At 37.4% G+C, this 14,203-nt stretch overlaps 1 protein-coding gene across 1 annotated transcript in view; it reads right to left on the bottom strand.

Annotated features, from left to right (window-relative positions):
• The window catches only part of SLC26A8 (solute carrier family 26 member 8), a 63,972-nt gene extending 51,441 nt beyond the window's left edge, over positions 1-12,531 (bottom strand). The window contains 2 exon segments of the mRNA XM_061195122.1: positions 7,172-7,311; positions 12,350-12,531. Coding sequence (XP_061051105.1) covers positions 7,172-7,311; positions 12,350-12,531 — 322 coding nt within the window.
• Between the last annotated feature and the right edge of the window lie 1,672 nt (positions 12,532-14,203).

Genomic DNA, 14,203 nt, shown 5'->3' with positions numbered 1-14,203 from the left:
CAACAGGAGAGGCCGCAACAGTGAGAGGCCCGCGCACCGCGATGAAGAGTGGCCCCCGCTCGCCGCAACTAGAGAAAGCCCTCGCCCAGAAACGAAGACCCAACACAGCCATAAATAAATAAATAAATAAATAAATAAATAAATAAATAAATAAATTTAAGAATAAAGATGTTAATCTGAGATCACAAAACGATCTTTAAAAAAATATATATATATATATATACACGAATGAAGTTTTATTTCTTGCTTTGCAATTCTTTACCCTTATATTATTTTTCCTTGCTTTAATACACTGCCTGTGAATTCCAGTATAATATCGAATAGCCCTATTTACTCTTTTTTTTTGGCTGCATTGGGTCTTTGCTGCTGCACGCAGGCTTTCTCTAGTTGCGGCGAGCAGGAGCTACTCTTCGTTGCGGTGCGTGGGCTTCTCATTGCGGTGGCTTCTCTTGTTGCAGAGCACAGGCTCTAGGTGCGCGGGCTTCAGTAGCTGTGGCACGCGGGCTCAGTAGTTGTGGCTCACGGGCTCTGGAGCGCATGCTCAGTAGTTGTGGCGCACGTGCTTAGTTGCTCCACATAATGTGGGATCTTCCCGGACCAGGGCTCAAACCCGTGTCCCCTGCATTGGCAGGAGGATTCTTAACCACTGCACCACAAGGGAAGTCCCTGAATAGCCCTATTTACTCTTGATAAGCAACATGTAGTGTGAGGAGAAAGTCTTTTGAAATGTAGGGTTTCAAATAACTCACCAATGCAGGGAAGGTAAGAGAATTACTTGGTAACGGCCTGAGAACTAAGTGGTCTAAGTCTCAGTTAAGCTTAGGCCATGGAGAAACAGAGAGAAACCAAGTCCCCAGACTTTCCAAAACCTTAAAAATTTTTTTAAATTTTGAAATAATTTTAGACTTACAGAAAAGCTACAAAAATAATAGAGCATTTCCATATATACCTTACCTAGATTCCTCTAATGTTAACATTGTACATAATCATAGTATAATTATTGGGATCAGGAAATTAACATTAGAAATTTAACTAAATACTTTACTTGAATTTCAACAGTTTTTCCCCTAATTTCCTTTTTCTGTTCCAGGATTCTATTCACAGTTCCCTACTCCATTTAGTTGTTATTTCTCCTTAGTCCTAAAATCTGTTATAGCTCCTCAGTCTTAATTGTCTTTCTTGACTTTGACATTTTGGAAGAGTATTAATAGATGAGCTATTTTGCCAAATGCCCCTCAGTTTGGGGTTGCTTAGGTTCCTTATGATCATACTAAGGTTATACATTTTTGATGCGAATACTACAGAAATGGTATTGTGTCCTTTTTAGTGCATGATATCACAAGATTTTGATCTCCGTATGTCTTACTATTGGTGGTGATAGCATTGATCACTTGTTTAAGGTAGTTTCTCCCAGGTTCTCTACTGTAAATTAGTGGAGTAGTTGATAAATATCTTGAGGAAGATACTTTGAAACTATGCAAATCCTGTTACATAGATTGCAAACTTTTACCCACTAATTTTAACCTCTGTTAGTGGATTTTATCTCCAATAAGTATTACTGTAGTTTTTCACTAATGGTGATTTTCTATTTTCTTTCACATTTGTAAATTGGGATTCTACTGTAAGGAAGAGCCAGCACCTTTTTAATAAGGTTTTCATCATGCAGTATTTTTGTTTCATCTGAAGAAAATTATTAAGTCGTTAGGTCCTACCTGTTTAAATATAAGTAAAACTTTTGAATTATTTACACTACAAATTATTTCATTATTCACACTACTTAAAATAACACACATTCCCTTAGTCAGTCAGCAAGAGTTGCTTGGATTCATTCATTCACACAGTTATGTAATCATTATTCAACAAATATCTTGAGTACCTACTATGTGCCAAATACTGTGCTGGATGCTAGGTATACTTATACATCCTAATGTCATTCTTATTTTGGTACGAAATTATACTGATGACTTGGAAATTTAGCAAAGAAATGTCCTCAAACTTTGACCATAAACGAAGGATGCTTGATAAGTGGGTGTCAGTAGGGGACTCACAGGCAAAGCATCAGTGCCAAGAGTTCAGGTCTCTCATTTCAGCACCACAAGAATGCTCTAGAGACTTTCTGATACTTTCCTGGAAGTGAATATACCCATACAAATGGATCATTTTGGTTTGTAGCTGCCATATGAAAAATTTTAAAGGTACTCCTTTATTCTGGGAATACAAGGCTAGTTCAATATTTTAAAATCAATTCATGTAATCCAGTCTAAAGGGAAAACTTTGACAAAATACAACATTCACTTATGATAAAAATTCTCAGCAAACTAGAAAAGATACAAACTTTCTCCACCTAATAAAGGGCACCTACAAAAACCCTACAGCTAACATCATACTTAATGTTGAACGATTGAATGCTTTTCCCCTGAGATCAGGAACAAAGCAAAATGTCTATTCTCACCACTCTTATTTAACATACACTGGAAGTCTTAGCTAGTACAATAAGCAAGAAAAAGTTATAAAAGCCATTCATATTAGAAGGAAGAAAACATAACTGTCTCTACTCACATATGATATGACTGTCAATGTAGTGAGTCCCAGGGAATCTACAAAAGATTCTTAGAACTAATAAGTGAGTTGCAGGATACAAGGTAAACACACAAAATTCAATTGTATTTCTATATGCAAACAATGCACAACTGGAAACCAAAAATGTTTTTAATTACCATATACAATATCTCTTCCAAAATGAAATACTTAGATATAAATCTAACAAAATATATACAGAATCTGTACGCTGTAAACTACAAATGCTGATGAAAGAAATTAAAGCAACACCTAAATAAATGAAGAGACATACTGTGATCGTGGAGTGGAAACTCAACATAATAAGATATCAATTCTCCTCAAAGTAATCTATGAATTTAATCAATGGCTATCAAAATCTCAGAAGGATTTTTTGTAGATATTGACAAGCTGATTCTAAAATTTGTATGAAATAATAGTTAAAACAATTTCAAAAAAGAACAAAATTGGAGGAATCACACTACCCAATTTTAAGACTCACTAAAAAGATACAATAATCGACACATGATATTGGGAAAGGGGTAGACATATACACCAATGGAAGAGAATAGAGTCCAGAAATAGTCCCACAAAAATATGGCTGTTTGATCTCTGACAAAAGTTCAAAAACAATTCATTAGAGAACAGTCTTCTTTAAAAATGCAGCAAAAAATACACCTTGACCTAAACTTCACAACTTATTTAAAGATTAACTCAAAATGGATCAGTTCTAAAAGTAAAGCATAAAGTGTAAGACTTTTAGAAGAAAACATAGGAGAAAATCTTTGTGACCTGATGGTTAAGTGAAGAGTTTTTATATATGATAAGAAAAGTACAATCCATAAAAGGAAAAAAAATTGATAAATTGGACTTTATCAAAATTAAAACCTTTTGCTCTGCCAGAGATACTGTCAAGAGAATGAAAAGATAAGCTACAGACTGAGAGAAAATATTTGAAAATCACATATCTGACAAAGGACTTGTACTCAGAATATAAAAAGAATTAACAAAAATTAACAATAAGAAAAAAATTCCAATTAAAAAATGGGCAAAAAACTTGAACAGGCACTTTGCCAAAGGGGATCGGAGGACAGCAAATAAAAACATGAAAAGATGTTCAACTTCATTAACCATTAGGGAAATGCAAATTAAAAACACAATGAGATACCACTACATATCTCTTAGAATGGCTAAAATAACAGATACCAAAAAGTAGACCTCATCAAAGTTAGTAATTTTGCTCTGTAAATACTATGTTAAGAGAATTAAAAGGCAAGTTACAGACTGGGAGAACATATTTGCCAAACACAAAAGACAAAGAACTAGTACCTAGAATATATAAATAACTCTCAAAACTCAAAAGTAAAAATGCAAACAGTCCAGTTAGGATATGAGCAAAAGACAAGAGCCATTTCATTAAAATGTATAGATGGAAAATTAGCATATGAAACGATATTAAACATCATTAACCATTAGGGAAATGCAAACTGAAACCACAATGAGATCTCACTACACACCTATCAGAATGGCTAAAGTAAAAACTAGTGACTACACCAAATGGTAGTGAGGATGCAGAGCAACTGTATCACTCATACATTGCCAATAGGAATGTAAAATGATACAACCACTCTAGAAAATAGCTTGGCAGTTTCTTAGAAAACTAAACATGCCAACTACTATACAACCCAACAATTGCACTCCTGGACGTTTATCCCAGAGAAATGAAGACTATGTTCACTAACCTACATACAGATGTTCATAATAGTTATATTTGTAATAGCCAAAAACTACAAACAATCCATATGTCTTTCAAGGGTGAAATTTTAAGCAAACTTTGGTATATCCATACCATGGAATACTACTCAGAAATAAAAAGGAATAAACTGGGCTTCCCTGGTGGCACAGTGGTTGAGAGTCTGCCTGCCAATGCAGGGGACACGGGTTCGAGCCCTGGTCTGGGAGTATCCCACATGCCGCGGAGCAACTAGGCCCGTGAGCCACAGCTACTGAGCCTGCGCGTCTGGAGCCCGTGCTCCGCAGCAAGAGAGGCCGCGATAGTGAGAGGCCCGAGCACCGCGATGAGGAGTGGTCCCCACTTGCCGCAACTGGAGAAGGCCCATGCGCAGCAACGAAGACCCAACACAGCCATAAATAAATAAATAAATTAATTAATTAATTAAAAAAAAAAAAAAAGCCAGACCCTAGTTAAAGTGGTCAGGACAAACTTAAAAAAAAAAAAAAAAGGAATAAACTATTGATATACACAACAACCTAGATGAATCTCCAGAGAATTATGATGAGTGAAAAAAGCCAATACCAAATGGTTACACACTGTATGACTCCATTTATGTAACTTTCTTGAAATGATAACATTATAGAAATGAAGAAAAGATTAGTGATTGCTAGGGATTAAGGAGGGGATGGGGGCAGGGAGCAAGTGGGGGTGACTATAAAAGGGCAATATGAGGGATCCTTGTGGTGGTAGAAATGTTCTGTATCTTGACTGCATCAATGTTAACATCCTGATTGTGAGACTGATCTATAGTTTTGCAAGATTTACCACTGAGGAAAGTGGGTAAGGGATACAAGGGACTTCTCTGTGGTTTCTTACAAATTCATGTGAATATATAGTTAACTCAAAATAGAAAGCTTAATTTAAATATACTGACAATATCAAGTGTTGACAAGGGTGTGGAGGAACTAGAATTCTCATACATTGCTGGTGGGAATGTAAAATGGTAGGTACAGCCACTCTGGAAAAACAGTGTGGCAGTTTCTTACAAAGTTAAACATACACTTCCCATATAACCAACAATATCACTCCTGGGTTATTTACCTTAGAGAAATGAAAAATATTTTCAAACGAAAACCTGTGCATGAATGTTCACAGCAACTCTGTGATGGCCCAAAACTGGAAACAAAATGTTCATCAATAAGTGAATGGACAAAAAACTGTGATATAGCCATATAATGGAATATTGTTCTGCAATAAAAAGGAATAAACTATCAATGCACATAACAGTTTGCATTAATTTCAAAGGCATAAAGCTGAATTAAAGAAGCCACCCTTCAGAAGTTACATACTGTATGAGTCCATTTATATGACATTCTCGAAAAGACAGAACTATGGTGATGGAGAAGAGATCTCTGGTTGCCGGGGGTTAGAAGTTAGCAGAGGATGTGACTAAAAAGTGATGGCACAAGAGAGTTTTGGGGCTGATGGAACTGTTATGTAGCTTGACTGTGGCGTGGTTATACAACCCTATACCTGTGTTTAAATTCATAGAACTGTATGAAAGAAGTAAATTTTACTGTATGATAATTAATTATTTTAAAGGGATCCCTTTTCTCCAACTAACAGCCCTATGCCAGAGTTGGATTTCAGCTACCACTGGCCCCTTTGGTTGGCTTCATTTGTGCTTTACACAACCTGTACAATCACAAGTTTCAACCCTGCTTGGTTTGCCCCAGAAGAATAGAGAAACAGAGGTGTTTAAAGACTACATAGGGAATTGTGAACTACTCTGAGTAACGGATTAACACAAAATCCTTTCTCTTTCTCTGATAAAGTTGATCTTGGGTTAACCTTCTAGCTCTGTTTCTTTGGAAACCTGATAATGGTGGGATGTCAGCTGTGTTACCAGCCAACATTAGTTATGGTAAAAGGAGCCTGATTAGTATATTCTATCTGGACCGAGGGGACTATGAATTAAAGATTAATATCTTGGGGCTTCCCTGGTGGCGCAGTGGTTGAAAATCTGCCTGCCAATGCAGGGGACACGGGTTTGAGCCCTGGTCTGGGAAGATCCCACATGCCGCGGAGCAACTAGGCCCGTGAGCCACAGCTACTGAGCCTGCGCATCTGGAGCCTGTGCTCCGCAACAAGAGAGGCCGCGATAATGAGAGGCCCGCGCACCGCGATGAAGAGTGGCCCCCACTTGCCGCAACTAGAGAAAGCCCTCGTACAGAAACGAAGACCCAACACAGCCATAAATAAATTAAAAAAAAAAAAAAAAAGATTAATATCTTGTGGGAAGCCTTAGCTTTGAGCTTCTCAGAGCACAATGACTCTTGTAACTGGGCATGTCGCTGTGGGACCCATGGAGGCATCAGTTATGGGAATTATAAGAGAAGTTGGTTCCTATTTGGGAAATGAGGCTTCTAAAGCCCAGATAGCTCCCGTACCTATCTGTGTGATCTTGTTGTGTTATATCTGAACTGCCACTTGTAAGACCAAAGAGTAGTCCCTGGACTGCTGTGTGTGTGACTTGCTGAAGGGAAGCTAGCATGCTGTGTTTCCTACCCTTCACCTTTTTAAGTAAAACCAATGCCAAGTGAGGTCTATTCGAGTATAAAATGACTAGTTAAGCAAAAAATGACCATGAGCAGGCATTACAAATACTCTAGAAAGTATCAGGGGTCTAAACTAAACTGAGACTTTTGGAACTACCCTAGAAGAGTTAGAAATTTGGCAGGTAAGGAAACAAATGGTAATGATGTGAATGGAATTCACATTTTTTTTCTAGTCATCTAGCACAAGTAATTTGTTTACTCTGGACAAGTGACCAGGTCTGATGTATTGTCTGTGGGTGAAAAACCTTCGTATCTTTCTTACCTTGGGGAACTTGCACAAGGCCAACACTTATCCCAGCAAGTAAGTCTCCAAGAAGCCAATCCTTGAATCGATAAAAACACATCCACTTTAGGAAGGGAAAGATTGTAAGCATGCATCTTCGGAACTTGTGCCATGAGCAGCTGTGAGAAAGAACAGAGACTTGATTAGGTTCTCCAAAGAAAAAGCCCACATGGCCAAGAAAAGGCATAGTGAGTACCTTCTTCTTCCCATACAACAGAGTTTCTTTTAACACTACTGATATTTGGACATATTGGACTGGATAAGTCTTTGTTGTGAGGCTGTCCTGTGCATTGCAGGATGTTTAGCAGCATCTCCGATCTCTACCCGTTAGATGCCAGTAGCATCCCCTCCCCTAGTCGTGACAATGAAAAATGTCTTCAGACACTGCTAAATGTTCCCTGGGGGACAGTATCACCTTCAACTGAGAACCAGTGCCATATATATGACAAGAACTAAGCCTTGTAAGTCCAGCATACGAATCAGGCCTGTGGTTTTACAGAATGTTTGAAAAGAATTCAACCTACCAAAATTTTCCAGTAGAAAAATGGACTGTTATGGCTTTCTCTTGGTAAGGACAGTTTTTTGAGATGTGCTATTGGTGGGTGGCAGGGAATTAACACATTCACATCATTCCTGTATACTAAAATTTTTACCAAGCATTAACTCTACATGGCTTTGACCTGTAATATGCAGAAATTTATAGAAAATATAGAATATGGAGTCTTGTGCTTATGGCATTAGCCATGGAAAGAAAAGGCAATAAAATAAGCCCTTATTATCTTTTAACCCAGTGGATAACGACCAGAAGCAATTTTGTTTCCTAAGGGACATCTGGTAATGTCTGGAGACATTTTTGATTATCACGACTCGCATCTAGTGGGTAGAGGCCAGGGATGCCACCAAACAGCCTACAATGCACAGGACAGCCCTCCACAAGAAATGATTTCATGGTCCGAAATGTCAACAGTACTGAGATTGAGAAAACCTACTTTAACCTTTAGATCATCTAAAACAGCAGAATCATTGTAAACCAATCAATCGATCTGTTAATCAATTAATCCATTAGTAAAGCTAATATGGTTTTAAATTGCTTTTTGCTATTTACATCTCTTTATGGGCTGAAAACAAAGAGTATGGAGATTTTTCATGTATGAGCTGTAGCTGAATAATTGGGATTTGACTGTAGCAACAAATATAACTTCAGTGTATGCAAGGCTAAACTGTGTGCTCAGAAAAGAAGTAATTTCAATATGCTTGACTCTAACAACTATGAGCATTACAGTCCCTAAGATAATTAAGGCCAAAGAAGTGTAAATGTCTTTGCCAAGGTCACAGTAACAAGTGTGGGCAGAAGTGGGGCTAGAAACCAGATCTCGTGATTTTTAGTTCAGTGTTCTATCCAGTCTATTACCATCACAGTTCCTATTGACAGCTGTTGAATTCTGCTCAGGAGCCAGAAGCAAGACCATAGGTTTAGAAAGAACACCACATTGCTATTTTTATGAGAATCCCTGGGTGTGGAGAGTGTGCTGTCTCCAATTATGGCCCTCTATGGGGGAGAATACAGCATGGCATTGGGACAATTTGTTTCTGCATCTGGTCCAGTGTCCCTTCCTCTCCATGTGCCACCCTGGAAGACCAGCCACCCTAGGGAGAGTCATCAAAGCTCTTTGGCATGGCAAAAAAGTAAAATGGACACGGAATAACAAGGACCTAAGACTGACATGGATCAAGGAAGGAGTTAGAGGAACAGAAACTGAAGCTGGTGGTGGAAGAGTTATAAGCACTTCGACATGAATCTGGATCCTAGTTAAGGCATCTTAAAAGTGAGGAATGTAAGAGTTGATGTGAAAGCACAGGGGAGATTTTTTTTAAAGAGAGGGAGTATTGCAGTTGGGTAACTAAAAGGGAGAAAATGAAGGAAGATAGGAGGTTTCCTGCAGAAAGGAAGAGATGAAATTAAAAGATTATTATTATTATTATTATTATTATTATTTTACTATTTGCTAGGTGTTTTACAAATATTCTTTAAATCCTCACAATTGCCTTATAAGGTAGGTGCTTTTATCATCCCCATTTTATAGATGAGGATACTGAAGCACAGTAGGCATGGAGAGCTTACCTAAGGTCACACAGGTGGGAAGCAGCAGAACTGGGATTCAAAACCAGTCAATCTGGCTTCTGAGTCTTGCTCTTAACCAGTGCTGTGCTACCTTTCAGGTTAAAATTCAGAAGTGGATATAACTGTTTGTTTTAGAAGTAGGGAATAAGCACTGCTATAAAAACCCATGGGAGGCAGTGTGGGTCAGATTTAAGGGTCTAAGGATAGGGCAGCTGGAGGGGAATAAGGCTGAAATTTCTTTGGTAGTACCTGTTTATGATGAGGTATAAGTCAGGAAAAGATTATCCTTTTGTAGAGACAAAACCAATGTGGCCCCCCAATGCTCTCTTTGATATATGACCTCTGACCCACCCTGGAGCAGAAAAAATGAGAGTTGTGATATAGGACAGGGGAGGGACATCCAAGACCACAACTTGCAAAAGGCAGGATATGGGCAAAGGAGAAGGCTCAGAGGGAGGAAGATCTGCAACAGGGCTGCGTGGAGGCCTTCTTCACTTGTCACCTAACTCATGCCAATTGTGAGTGATAAATCAAGGGACAAGAGGGACTAATAAATCTGGAGTGTGAGTGAGGACAGTTTGAGTAGTTAGGGTTAATATCATGATGTAGGTCACAAAGGGTTTTTAACCTGAGGTCCATGGATGACCAAGGTGTCTCTAGATAGAACTCATGGGGGTATGTGACTTTAGGAAAAATTATATCTTTATTTTCACTAACCTCCTAACTGAAATGTAGCATTTCCTTCAGTTATGAACATTGACAACAAACCACAGTAGTATCAGCAGAGCTTGACTTCTTCACCAATAGAATCACAAATATTTTCATATTACATTAAAATTGCTGCAGATATCTTAAAATAGCATTTATATTCATCATTACTTAGAAAGTATGGTAGTTATTAGACCCATAATCATTAAATATAATTTTTGGATATTTTCATATTTTGATAACTATATTTCAATATAACTGGTTTCCTTTATAATACTATGTATTTTATGCATTTAAAAATATTCTGGCCAAGACCATTCAATGGAGAAAGAATAGACTCTTCAACATATAGTGCTGGGAAAATGGGATAGCTACATGGAAAAAAATTAAGTCAGACTCTTACTTTATACCGTATACAAAATTAACTCAGAATGGATCAAGGACCTAAATTTAAGAGCTAAAACTATAAAACTCTTAGAAGAAAACAGGGGAAAATCTTCATTATGTTGGATTTCACAATAGTTTCTTAAATATGACACATAAATCACAAGCAACAAAAGAAAAAACAGATAAATAGGATTTCATTAAAATGAAAACTGTGTACAAAGGACACTGTCAACAGACAGCCTACAGAATGGGAGAAAATATTTGCAAATCATATATCTGATAAGGGTTTAATACCCAGAATATATAAAGAACTCCTATAATTCAACAACAAAAAGATAAACAACCTAATTTTTAAAAGGGCAAAGGAAGTAAATAGACATTTCTCCAAAAAAGATACATAAGTGACCAATAAGCACATGAAAAGATGCTCATCATATTTAGTTATTAGGGAAAAGCAACACACAATGTGATACCATTTTACACCTACTAGTATGGCTATAATTTAAAAAAATGGAAAATAACAAATGTTGGAGAGGATATGGAGAAATTGGAACACTTGCTGATGTGAATGCACAATGCTGCAGCTGCTATGAAAAAAATTCCTCAAAAAGTTAAACATATGATCCAACAAGTCCACTCTTAGGTGTATACCTAAAAGAATTGTAAGCAGGGACTTGAACAGATACTCCTATGCCAATATTCATGGTAGCATTATTCACGATAGCCAAAAATTGGAAACAACCTAAGTGTCCATTAACAGACGAATGGATAAACAAAATGTGGTACATACATACAATGGAATATCATCAGCCATAAAATGAAATGAAGTACTGGTTCACGCTACACCATTGTGCTAAGTGAAATAAACCAGACATGAAAGACAAATATTGTCTGATTCCATTTAAATGAAATATTTAGAATACACAATCCATAGAGACAGAAAGTAGAAGAGAGGTTACCAGGGGCTGGAGGAGGGGGAAATGGGGAGTTATTGCTTAATGGGTACAGAGTTTCTGTTTGGGGTGATGAAAAAGTTTTGGAAATAGATAGTGGTGATGGTTGCACAACAACGTGAATGTCATTAATGCTGCTAATTTGTACACTTTAAAATGGTTAAAACAACAAATTTCATATTATATATATTTTACCACAATAAAAAAAGTAAAAAAAAAAATTATTCTGAAAGGATGTTCATCAGCTCTGATAGACTGCTAAAAGGTTCACAGCATAAAAACAGGTTACGAGCCCCTGAACTATAGGGTTTACATAGTCATTCTGCTATCATTAATTAGTTCACCACGGTTGCTTTTGTTGTTGTTGTTAGGAGACTGGCAATGGTGGTTAATCAAACAATGTATTTATTAAATATCATCCCTAGATGTTGTGGGGGACAGCCAAGGTCTTTATGTCCATGAAGTTTATAATCAACAAGGTGCTACAAAGGACTTCCCTGGTGGCGCAGTGGTTAAGAATCTGCCTGCCAATGGAGGGGACACGGGTTCGATCCCTGGTCTGGGAAGACCCCACATGCTTCGGAGCAACTAAGCCCGTGTGTCACAATTACTGAGCCTGCGCACCACAATTATTGAGCCCGCGCGCCACAACTGCTGAGCCCATGCACCACAACTACCGAAGCCCACACGCCTAGAGCCTGTGCTCTGAAGCCACCACGATGAGGAGCCCGCGCAGCAACGAGAAAGCCAGTGTGCAGCAACGAAGACCCAACACAGCCAAAAATAAAATAAAATTTTAAAAATTAAAAACAAAAAAAGAAGGTGCTACAAGACAAACCACAAAAAAACTGTAGAGGAATTATGCAATAAGCTAAGGGTTCTGATGACAGGAATTCAGAGGAGGAAAACAGAAGTAGGCACCAACGGTGTCAAGTAGAGTTTTAGGGCTGCCAGTTTGGTGGCAGCTGAATGATCACACACACGCACCGGCACTGGACATGGTGACTGACGGTGCTGATGTCGATGTCCAAGTTCCCAGAGAAAGCGGTCTTCCTTCTGTGTTCCTGTTGAAAGGTCTCCTCATTGTACACATCTCGCTTCACATCATACATGAAAGAGTTTTGCCTATATCTAGAGCCCAAACTCTGGAAGCTCCTCTCTGGTTGCATCATTCCTGGATAAGAGGAAAGAAATTAAACAAAAGACAGTTTTTAAAAAATCTAGATCCTTGGCACATTTTTATGGAAATAAAAATTCCATTTATTGTATAATTTTATACTTAAAACAACCCTATAAAGAAAGCAAGGTATATATTATTTTCATTTTCAAAATGGAGAAACCAAAGCCCAGAAGTTTAAACAGCCTTGGTTTTTGAATAATTAAGAGTCAGGACTAGAACCCAAGTGTCCAGCTAGAAAGCCTAGTTTTCTTTATATTCAATTATGTTGCTATGTTGCAGGGGAAAAGATTAAGAGGTAAAAGTATAATCACCAATTTTCACTGAAAATTGATTTCAGTGAAATGAAATGATTGAAAATCATTATCCCTTTACCTTTTTCTTTTCTTCATAGAACTAACCAGTACCTGATTCAATATTTGTCTATTTGTTCATTGTCTGTTTCCCACACTAAAATGTAAATCCAAGAGGCAGGACTTTGTTCATGGCTCTATCCCCAGAGCCCAGGATAATGCCTGACGCTTAGCAGGCCCTCAACAAATATTTCTTGAATTATGGTCAAGTATCCAGTTAGTGGCATCATGATGTAGCAGAAAAAGCACTGCACAGGATATCAGGATTCTGGAGTTCTAGCCCTGGCTGTTTTTCTAACTAGCTGTATGACTGGGGGCAAGTTTCTCAGAAACTGAATTTCAGTTTCCTTGTCCATAAAATGACATGGTTTGACAATATGATCTCTAAGGGTCACTTTAAGCTTTAAAAATCTCTAGTATCATCCTGCTGTTTTAAAGAGAATGAGAAGAAAGAGTTAATGAGGATGGATATAGATCCATCTCTGGGAGAAAGTATAACTGTTCTTGATCATCTGTGTTTTTGAATAATAAAAAAGGCATGAACTCTAATATTCTTCCACACAAATGTGTAAAAAAGTATACAAATATATATTTTGCATAGTTATAAAATATGTAGGTAAACACTCAAATTATGTAGATTACACAAGTAGTTCTTTTATAGGTGAGGCTGCAAACAAGTTTAATGTATCAGCAACATTTGTTTTCCATCAGAATTATCCTGTCTCTTCAGCAGCAGCAACATTATCATCACCAACATTTGTAGAGCACTTATTATATACCAAGCATTGCACTAGATTTTTTCATGAGTTATTTCTTTTAATTCCAACAACAATCCTAGTACTACTATTTATCCTCATTTTATAGGTGATAAAACTGAGGTTTTGGAAAAGTTAGGTAACTTGGCCATAGTTATATAATGTATGTTTACTCTCAAAGCATTGGGTAGCAGGGGTGAGCTGTATAACACTTATGAACTAATGATCACAAATTCAATAAAGTGAGAGTGTGGCTGGGGAATACAGAAGAGGATGGAAGAGGTATTTTACAGTGTATTAAGAGAATTAGTACTTCGTGTCTTACAGAAAAAAAAAAGCAGAACTGTACACTAAAACATAAGTAATATTTTTCCCTTTCTTTCCTCCACCCATAGGAATAGTGATCCAGTCTTCCTTACTTTTCCTATGTAATCGTACAATAAACTTCCATGACTAGAATATATCCGTTCCTGGCAACTAAAAAGAGCCTAATTAACTTGCTTATTATATTGAGATTATAAAAATTGCCATCCTGGGTTAGATGCAGGGTCTAGAA

This window comes from Eubalaena glacialis, chromosome 7 (genome assembly GCF_028564815.1).
Source record: "Eubalaena glacialis isolate mEubGla1 chromosome 7, mEubGla1.1.hap2.+ XY, whole genome shotgun sequence".
Taxonomy (NCBI): Eukaryota; Metazoa; Chordata; class Mammalia; order Artiodactyla; family Balaenidae; genus Eubalaena; species Eubalaena glacialis.
The sequence above is the reverse complement of the archived record's forward strand: the minus strand, read 5'-3'. Positions and strand labels throughout refer to the sequence as shown.